Raw genomic sequence first — 11,117 nt, 5'->3', positions numbered from 1 at the left:
CGATTAACATTAACTAATTTTTTAAAATAACTTTTCTATTTTAAATTTTAAGTTACTAAACAATAAATCTTAGAAAACATATAAGAGTTAAAAAATAATAATTTTATAATAAAAATTAGAGTTAAATAAAAATTAATTTTTACATTAAAATAACAAAAATAATTATTAAATCAATTATAATTGTAAAATAATTTTATATAAATTTTTTATGTATGTAATAATAATAATAATAATAATAATAATAATAATAATAATAATAATAATAATAATAATAATTGAATGGCAAGAACAAATATAAACAATTATGGACTTTATAAACCACGCATCCTCCTCGGCATCATTCTCGTCAGCCTCGTAATCTTTTGTTTGGCTGCCTGGGCATGCATGTCGCATGACATATTTAAAACTAAGAAGTGCAATAAAAGAATAAACGGGTTCAGCATCTTAAATATTTATAGGACTACACCGATGGATTTGTTGGTAAGAATTATATATTTATTCAACGAAGCATACATATTCATAAAAAATTTTAAAGGGTTTGTAAAATTTATTTTTTGACTACTAATCAGTTATTAATATTTAAAAATATAAATTAAAAATATATTATTAAATTATTAAATTAAAAAAATAAATTAATAATTAAAAATAATAATAAATAAATAATAAATTTTAATAATTTTTAAATTTTTTTTATATTTATTACTTAAAAATATTTCAGGTAAAGAAAAAGAAGATACTTATCCAAAATAGATCCACTTTTAGAATTTCTACTAATAAATAAATAAATAAAGTGGAATAGGCCAAACGAAAACAATCACGAGAAGGAGAAAAACTAGGGATAAAGCATATTTTTCTTAATTTACGGTGTATGAATTAGGGTGCACATGAGTCGGGTGAAATCGAATTTGATAGAATCAGATCTGATCCGAAATATACATCAGGTCTATTTATTAGACCCGAACTTGATTTTAGACCCGATGAAATTAATACACTTTCGGGTCACAATTATATCGGGTAAAAATGGGGTAAAAACTGGGCCGTTAACATTACATTACGTTGATACCTTTTTGGAAGCTAGCATGTAAAAATATCCAAATTTCTAATATTTCAACTATTATTTAACATGGTAAAATTCACTTAGAAAAATATAACAAGAATCAACCATTCTTTAAAATTAAAGCATAACCACAATTAATACTAAAGCAAAACCACAATCAATACTAATATTGTCTAATAATACCAAATATTTAAATCAATACAAATAACACAATATTATGCATTCTAAACATAAAACATTAACTTATAGTCTTATAATGACTAATAACACAAAATATTAAGGTTTACAATACTTAAATTCCACATAAGAATAGTCATCACTAATAACACAAAATATTAATTGTGTATGATGACCGGACCATCGGGCTAACTTCGGGTGACCCGAATCATGGCCCGGACCCGATCCGAAATAATGACCGGGTCTATTTTTGAGACCCTTATCCGACCTTAAACCCGATGAAATCACACCAAATTAGCTTCTAAAGTGTTCGGGACCGGACTGGACCTTCGGGTCGGATCAGATCTGTGCACCCCTAGTATGAACTATCAAAGAAGTCCATTACTGATAAAATTGTGAAAGAATATAAAAAGAAAATATAAAAAAATTATTAATTATTGATTGATTAAATTGAATTAAAATACGAAAATAAAATTAAATATATATAGAGTATTAGTTTAAAAAAGATAAAAATAAATAAAGATAAAATAAAGACGTCTCACCATCTACAAATTCAATTCAACAAAATACACAAAATCAATTATAATTTTAATCTTTATTATTTTATCTTATTTTATTTTTATCTTATCTTTATTTGTTTTTATCTTTCTTCAACCAATACTCTATATATATTTAGTTTTAGCTTCATATTTCAATTCAATTCAATTATTCTACAATCAATAAAATTTTTCCCATCTATATCCCTAACCCTTCTCAACCGACTCACAATTTCGGCGTTTTCTTTCGTTGGGATTTTTGCTTCGTTTCTGCGATCAATCAATGGAAGATTACGCTGCCAGCAGCGATGATGAATACCGTTACTCCGATCCGGAGGACTCCGTCGACGCCTTCGATAACGATGATAACGATTATCAATTAGTCTCTTCCAAGGGTCCCTCTACTCAGGTGATTACGAAGGAGTCATTGCTAGGTGCACAGAAGGAGGATTTGCGCAAGGTGATGGACATGCTATCGGTGAGGGAGCAACATGCACGTACCCTGCTTATTTTTCATCGTTGGGATGTGGAGAAGTTGTTTGCCGTGTATGTAGATAGGGGAAAACATTTTCTGTTTTCTGAAGCTGGTGTTACAGTGGATGAACATCGCGACTCTAATTCATCAGCTGCTCCTTTGACAATAATGTGCGAAATTTGCATAGAGGATGTTCCTAGTGATGAAACAACAAAAATGGACTGCGGTCACTGTTTTTGCAACGGCTGTTGGACAGAGCATTTTATTGTCAAGATAAATGAGGGTCAAAGTAAGCGCATCAGATGCATGGCACACAAATGTTATTCCATTTGTGATGAAGCTGTTGTCATAACTCTTCTCAGCAAAAAGCACCCTGATATGGCAGAGAAATATGAACGCTTTCTTCTTGAATCCTATATTGAAGACAACAAGAGAGTTAAATGGTGCCCTAGTGCGCCTCATTGTGGGAATGCAATACGCGTTGAGGACGATGAATTATTTGAGGTAGAATGTTCATGTGGTTTACAGTTTTGCTTTAGTTGCTTGTCAGAAGCACATTCCCCATGCTCATGTTTGATGTGGGAGCTTTGGGCCAAAAAGTGTCGAGATGAATCAGAAACTGTTAATTGGATAACAGTTCATACGAAGCCTTGTCCAAAGTGCCACAAACCGGTCGAGAAAAATGGTGGTTGTAACTTGGTTAGCTGTATCTGTGGTCAAGCTTTTTGTTGGTTGTGTGGTGGAGCTACCGGTCGAGAGCATACCTTGTCAAGCATTGCTGCTCATAGCTGTGGTCGCTATGAAGAGCAAGAAAAAACAGCTGAAAGGGCAAAGAGGGATCTGTATCGTTATATGCATTATCATAATCGTTACAAAGCTCACACAGATTCCTTTAAGCTTGAGAGTAAACTGAAGGAGACTATACAAAAGAAGATTGCTGTCTCAGAAGAAAAACATTCTACGCTAAGGGATTATAGTTGGGTAAATAATGGGCTCTCTAGACTTTTCAGATCTAGGCGTGTCCTATCATATTCATATGCATTTGCGTTTTACATGTTTGGTGACGAACTATTTAAGGAAGAAATGACAGAAGCTCAAAGGGAAATAAAACAGAATTTGTTTGAGGATCAGCAGCAGCAGCTTGAGGCAAACGTTGAAAAGCTCTCCAAAATTTTGGAGGAACGTTTTCAAACTTTTAAATATGATAAAGTCATGGAGATAAGGATGCAGATAATCAATCTGACCACTATCATTGACAAACTTTGTCAAAAAATGTATGAGGGTATTGAGAATGATTTACTGGGTTCTCTCCATATTGGTGTTCACAACATTGCTCCATACAAGTCAAAGGGGATCGACAAGGCATCAGAACTTTCAGTTCACAACATTGCTCTATAAAATGTAACTCTTTTTGTAGTAAAGTATAAAAAAAATTATAAATATTAATTGAATGTAAATTTCATAGCATAAATCTAATCCATATAATTATTTTAATATACCAACCATTATATCTATATGAAGTCAATGCTAAATCGAATTTAATTAGTTCGATAATTAGTCTATGAAAAAAATTATATTTTATAAAGTTTAAAAATTTTTATTATGCGATAGGTTAGTAACGAGTACATTACAAACTTTTATAATACTCATAGTAACAATCTTTAATTTAATAATTGTTATTAAAATTTTAGTTGTACTCATTACAAAATAAATAATTACAATATATAAATATAAAATGAATTGACCAATTTAAAAATAAGACAATCTAATAATATTGAAAACCATTTAATTTAAAAAACGTAATTTAAAAAATAAATCATTCACATACTTACATAATTATGAATTTATAATATGATAAATACTTCCCAAAAAATTATTCTAATACTTGATTTCTAAACACCAAATTATTTATTTAAATAGCTTAATTTTTATCTAACATAATATAATAAAGTATGTTTAAACCTTATTATTATTATTATTATTATTATTATTATTATTATTATATTATTATTATTATTATTATTATTCGAATTGGTTTAATTCAAATTATTATTATTATTCGAACTTACTTTGAATTACATGGGACGCGGTCTTTTTGAGTAAATCGAATCAACCTAGTGTGTAATTTGAACCAGGTGAGTGAATTACTGTTGGTGTGTAATTTGAACCAGGTGAGTTTGAATTATATGTACATGTGAGTTATTATATAATTCGAACCAGCATGATTCGAATTATATGTAAATGCAGTTCGAATTTAAGTGATTCGAACTATATATATAAATGTGGTTTGGTTGATACATGAAGCAGATTTGTCTTTGGCGGATTTGTGTAAATAATTGGTCACTATGGCTCATTAACGTTTTTTGCCCTTAAATTTGTGTATTCTTTTGGATTGAATTTATGGGCCGTAAAACATCTTTATTGTTGTCATGAGTTAAAGTGGAAGAGAGGTTTAATAATTACCATAAAAATTTTAAAAAATAAATAGAGATAATATTCAATTTTATCTCTCAATTTGAACACAAACCTCAATTAATTTTTAAAATTTTAATTGTTGTTATTTAATTTTTAAATATTAACAAATGTAAACAATAAAATACTACATGAGATTATTATGTAAAACGATGTCGTTTTTGTTTTAGCACTCAAATAGCTAAAAAAACATTATGAGTTATATTTATTGAAATTTTTTCTTAGAAAACATGTGTGTCAAAAATTGATTCAAAAACTAATTAAAATTTCAGCACTAAACTAAAATTTAGTTACAAATTCAGACTGAATCGAGTATTAACTCAAATAAATAATCAATATCTAACATCATAAGATTTCTCATGTCATTTCCTTATTAACTAGGATATTTTATCTCTCATATATATATATATAACATAGTTATTAGAATCAAACCGACAATTAATTCGGTCATATGACTAGATCACTGGATTACTGGTTTAATCAGTAGATCACTTATTCATCCGATTAATCTGGTCATAATTAAAAAAATATAAAATTATATAAATAAAATTAAAATAATATTTTAAAATTTAAAATACAAGTCTTTACAAATATTAATAATCTAATATCAATGTTTAAACATAACTCATGATCTAAAAAAGATAATAAAATGGTTTTTAGTATAAAATATGTTCTCAATTTAAATTAACAAGGACGAACGAAGAACACAATCGGTAAATTAAGTCTAAGAGTTGCTGATGATGCTTGTTCTTGAGATGGTGGCATTTCTGATGGTGTTTGGATGAAGACATTTTTATAATTCTAGCAAAAGAAATAAAGGATTTTCAACAATAAAAAATTTACCTAAATGAGTTTTTAAGCAACACAGCAACAACCACCAAAGTATTTAATTCAAAGTTTCAAACATTATCATCCGACAACAAAATTCAAGTATTCAACTAAAATATTATCCAACAAGCAACTCTGTTATCCAGCAAGCATTCAAATTTTAGCAAGTTCACCAACTCTAAAACCAAATACAACAGCAACATTAACCAGATTCAATAACAATTCAAAATTTATAACTCAGATTTTCTTAAGTTCAACAACTCTAAAACCAAATACAACAGCAACATTAACCAGATTCAATAACAATTCTAAGTTTCTAACTCAAATTTTTTCAAGTTCACCAACTCTAAAACCAAATACAACAACGACATTAACCAGATTCAATAACAATTTTAAGTTTCTAACTCAAAATTTTTCAAGTTCAACAACTCTAAAACCAAATACAACAGCAACATTAACCGGATTCAATAACAATTCTAAGTTTCTAACTCAATTTTTCAATTTCAACAACTCAAACCAAATATAACAGCAACATTAACCAGACTCAATAACAATTCTAAGTTTTTAATTCTCTCTAGTTCAACATCTCTAAAACCAAATAAAACAGCAATAACCACCAGATTCAACATCAATTCTAGTGAAAGAACAGAGTAGAAAACTTGAAGGGAGCTGACCTAATTGACAGGTTCAAACAACGCGACTGCCGTGACAAAAAGATGACAACCACCACCACCCGAGGGAGCAGCTGTTGCTTGACTGGTTCCGTCTGCTTCTGCCGCTGACGAACCGAACGCAGGGGCACGGAGGGCGACGGTGACCGAGGTGAGGGGTCAAGATGAGAGACTGAGAGAGCGACGAAGTGAGGTCATGAGAGACTGAAAGTGACGACGGTCAGCGTGAGGGGAGAGACGAGAGAGCGAGGAGGTCAAGGTGAGGCTATGAGCCAGCGAGTGATACAGAGAAAGCACATACCACAGAGACGAGGCTGGCGCTTGGCTGGGTGAGGGAAGGTTCCACCGTTTCACACTTCCATTCACATTCAGGGTCTCATATTTGGCAATTGGGCATTAGGGTTTCGTTGAAATGGAAAAGAGAAGAAGGGGTGGTTCTGAAACGACCCATACAAAGTTAAAAAAAAAAGAAAGAAACCAGACCGGGTCAAATTAACCGGTCAGATCACCGAATTTCATGAAAATCTGTCAGGTCGAACCGAATTCGATCGGATCCATTATACATCCAGTTCAACAAGTGACTCAGTTCGACTAGGTGATTGAGTGACCGAGTTTTCAGTCGAACCGATCGAATCGAGTTGGATTTGATAACTATGATATAAAATATAGTTTGTCATTTTTTTCGCAAAGATATATGGAGGTAAGTACCGAGGCTCAAGAATTTTAATATGGGAAGTAAAGTGGTGTTTTGGCTAGAATTGGGAGAATATTGTGTTTTACCCAATGGTGGATCCATGTTCAACACGCAGGGGCGTATTAACTGCGACGAGTGTCAGGTGAGATGACGTGGCGCAGGTTGAATGGGACACGGTGGCATCACATGGAGGCGTGCTAACCTAGCACGTGGGGGCGTGATGATGACGTGGCAGAGCAAGAATTGGCCACGTAGGCATCACATGGGGGCGTGATGATGACATGGCGGAAGATGAATAAGCCACGCAAGCACCACGTGGGGGCGTGCTGATGTAGCACATGGGGGCGTGATGATGACGTGGCGGAGCTTGATTGGTACACCTGGGCATCACGTGGGAGCATGATGACGTGGCACGTGGGGGTGTCCTGACACGTGGCAGGACGTGATTTGCCTGAGGCAATCAAAACGTGGAGCCGTGGTGAATGCTACTCTCTATATGAGGCAGTGCTCGGGTTCATTTTCATTCTGATGAAGTGTGTGAGTGTTCTTTGAGTGTGTTTCTGGTATAATGGAGGGTACCACAAACTTGGTAGTGTATCACGACGGTGAGATAATACGTAATACTCATGAGGGAGTGAGGTTTGTGTGCTAGAATCCATTTTCGTTTGTGGTTCTATGCACCATGACGTTTATGGAACTTCAGAATGGTCTCTGTCAAAGCATGGAGAACGGTACATTAATGAGAGTGAGCAGAATTCTGTACTGGAATTCGGTTGTAGTTTTTGGTGGTCTAATACAGTTTGATACCATGTCAATCACTGATGACGTGACTATGCATAATATGTTTCAAATTCATCGGCAGACTCAGATGCGACAGCCACAGATTGAGCTGTATGTTGAGTTTGAAACTGTAGAGGCAAAAGGTATTCAAAATGACTTAGAGGTGGAGGATGATAGAGCTGTAGTGTACGAGGGAATGAATAGTGACATCGAAGATGACTTCGAAGCCACTTATGAAGCCGGCGACGAAGACGAGGATGGTGATGTGAGAGTTGAGACAGCAGCTGATAATGTAGTGGTTCACTCCTCGATCAGTCAACCGATGAACGTGCCACCTTTTATGCATGAGTTGGATCTCGACGCCATGCATGCACCGGAGTTTCTGGAATATTCAAACATAGGTACGTGATGACCGAATAATATATTATCTTTAATATATACTTTGGATTTATTAATAAATGATGATAGGCACTTTCTGTAGGCGTTGCTGATCCCGAGGACGGAGAGTTCCGGATTGGAATGGAATACAGTTCTAGAAAGTCAGTCATGGCAGCAATTAGAAGTTACACTATCGCTAGAGGAGTTGACTACGACGTGTATGAGTATGAGCCAGAGACGTTCTATGCAAAATGCAAGATGTATGGGCGTGGGTGCGACTGGCTTATCCGAACCAGCTCGATACGGAAAAAAGGTTGTTGGAAGATACGCAGATACAACGGTAGGCACACATGCACAACGGGAATGATTTCACAGGATCATTCCAAGTTGGACTCGGACAGAGTTGCTGAGGCTATAAGGCCATTGGTCAAGACTGAGCCGTCCATAAAGGTGAAAACTATAATAGCCGAAGTCCAGTCAAGGTTCAACTATACCATCAGTTACCGAAAGGCTTGGTTGGCAAAGCAGAAGTCCATAGCAAAAGTTTTCGATGACTGGGAGGAGAGTTACCAAGCCTTGTCGTGGTGGCTCTCGGTTATGGTTCAGAAGATGCCTGGGTCAGTTGTCCAGATAGAAACACGCCCACTCTACAATGGGAATGAAGAGGCGCAATGGGTAAAAATACTTCATCGCGTATTTTGGAGTTTCAATCCATGCGTTAGGGCATTCAGGCATTGCAAGCCCCTAGTTCAAGTTGACAGAACACACCTATATGAAAAGTACAAAGGTACACTTCTGGTCGCTGTTGCACAGGATGGGAACCAGAACATTGTGCCTATCGCTTTTGCCTTGGTGGAAGGGGAGACAGCTGATGCGTGGCACTTCTTTCTAAGGAATCTGCGAATGCATGTTATCAGAAAATATGGTGTGGGTATGATCTTGGACCGGCATGAGTCAATTCGGGCAACAGTAAATCGTTTCGGAAGTGACTGGCAACCTCCAAGAGCATTGTGGATGTTTTGTATCATATCGTGATGCACGGCATAGTGCTCTGTAAAGATGTGCGAGACACGCTGAACCCCAACTATAAGTATGGATCCGCTCGAAATCGCGAAGCAATGGTAGATACTTCGCATGGGCGTATGCGGTCGACTTATCTGTGAATAGGGTCGACCCTAACAAACAGAAAATCTGACATCTCACGTATCTCCTTATGGACTCTTCAGTGTCCAACGACTCCTCATCTCTGATACATCGAACCCAACCAAGCTTTATATAGGATTTCGAATTACGACTGAGCACCGGTTCACGTCCGAATATTGCCATGCTCTGACTCTAAACGAAATCACTACTATTGTCAGTCCATCCACTCACAGGCTCTTCATCAATTGGTAAGTCAAATATATGTGCGACATCTTCCAATGTCACTATGTAACCTCACCCACCGGGAACACAAAAGTGTGAGTCTCCGGCCTCCACTTTTCAACCAGAGTAGCTAACAACGGGTGAGATCCTCTTATCATTCCAATCCTAGATACGTGGTAGAATCCGGTGGCACGTAAGTAGTTTTCGACCCTCGGATTCCAACTCTGTGGCGGATCCAGTTTACGCACCAACAAATTTCTGTTGGACTGCATCAACAAAATTATATTTGTTATATTACTTATAAATATTCATTTATTAATAAATAAATATTAATAAATGAATTTATAAAATGTATGTGATCATTTCAATTAATAATATTATTTAGATATTTATTTATTTCAATATTTTATTTGTTAGAAGTGCATTACCATAGTTAAAATAATTTTTTTCGTGCATCAACATATATTTCTCTAATATTATTAATAACAACGTATATATATTTTTCTAATATTTATTTATTTATTACTTTAACAATTATGTATTAAACTTTTGAATATGTTCAACATACATTTTTATTTACAGAATGTATATTATTTATTTTACTCTAGTATTATTTTTATATTTTATCGTAGAGAAATATATTTTTTTAAAAAAATTTTAGTATGTCGTATAGAATAGTATAGTATAATATATATTCTATTTTAATATTTTTATAACAGAAAATTAATTTAAAATTAACAAAAAAATTATATTTAAATATATTAAATAACAAAAAATAACAGAAATTAAAATACACAATAAAAATATAATTTACCAATTTACATAGATTGGATGATTCAAATAATTTATAATATGTTCCTCCGAAATTTTATAATTACGAATCATTCTTTAAAATAAACACAAAATAATATTTTTTTCTTCCTATTTTTCACCCTTTCTCCTTCACGGTGAAGCAGCAGCAAGCCTTCCGAAGAGCAAACCCCCTTCCCCTGCCTCTCACTAACACTTTCTTTCTCATTGTAGTTGAAGGCTTTCTGTTTATATAGAGCAAGAACGCATCACGCTTGCTGTTTACCGGGGTGAGACTTGTCCCCTGCATGCCAGCAGCTTCAGCACACCCCTCTCCTTCGGTGGTGCATCGGGACTCCGCGACGCCACCTAAACCACGTCCCTGGCCTGCGTGGTGTCAGAACCTGCATGCTGGCCGCGTCACCTCGTCCCTGCGTGGTGCGGACATGTTGCATCGTAGCAGGATCACCACGCCCCTGCGTGTTGACCGACAGCTCCACCGCCAGGTAAATCCTCCCATCCTCTAATATTCTTCCAAAACACCAATTTCTTTTCTATAATAAAAATAATTTTTGAAGTATCGAAAGTAACGAAATAGTTGGTTATAGTCCTTTCACTTAGCAAACTAAAAGGTTTTAATGAGGTGTATGATTATTATTTATGATTTAAATTTTCAAATCACTATCAACTTCATTATATAAATATGTATCATCTAGAAGAAGAAAACCTAAGAATTTTCAGTTATATATTAAATTAGTTTTTCAGATATCAAATGGCATTTTACTTTTTAAAAAAGTCAAACTAACAAATAGAGAAAAATTAAGGATAATAGTAAAGTGAAGATTATTTTTATTTAATAAAAAACGTAAAAAAAATTAAAAAAACTTTTATTCTT

The 11,117-nt window shown here is 34.2% G+C and overlaps 1 protein-coding gene across 1 annotated transcript; it reads left to right on the top strand.

Moving 5' to 3' along the window:
* The first annotated feature begins 1,971 nt into the window (after positions 1 to 1,971).
* On the top strand, positions 1,972 to 3,643 carry LOC112795292 (probable E3 ubiquitin-protein ligase ARI1). Its single transcript, XM_025837230.3, has one exon. The coding sequence runs from the start codon at positions 2,054 to 2,056 to the stop codon at positions 3,641 to 3,643; it is 1,590 nt and encodes a 529-aa protein (XP_025693015.1). The 5' UTR covers positions 1,972 to 2,053.
* The last annotated feature ends 7,474 nt before the right edge of the window (positions 3,644 to 11,117 follow it).

The sequence above is a fragment of the Arachis hypogaea genome, chromosome 4 (genome assembly GCF_003086295.3).
Source record: "Arachis hypogaea cultivar Tifrunner chromosome 4, arahy.Tifrunner.gnm2.J5K5, whole genome shotgun sequence".
NCBI lineage: Eukaryota > Viridiplantae > Streptophyta > Magnoliopsida > Fabales > Fabaceae > Arachis > Arachis hypogaea.
Note: the sequence above shows the minus strand (reverse complement) of the source record. Positions and strands in the feature narration are given on the sequence as shown.

Excerpts from the sequence above, each read along its gene's own strand:
- LOC112795292 (XM_025837230.3), top strand. The coding sequence starts at position 2,054 with ATGGAAGATTACGCTGCCAGCAGCGATGATGAATACCGTTACTCCGAT.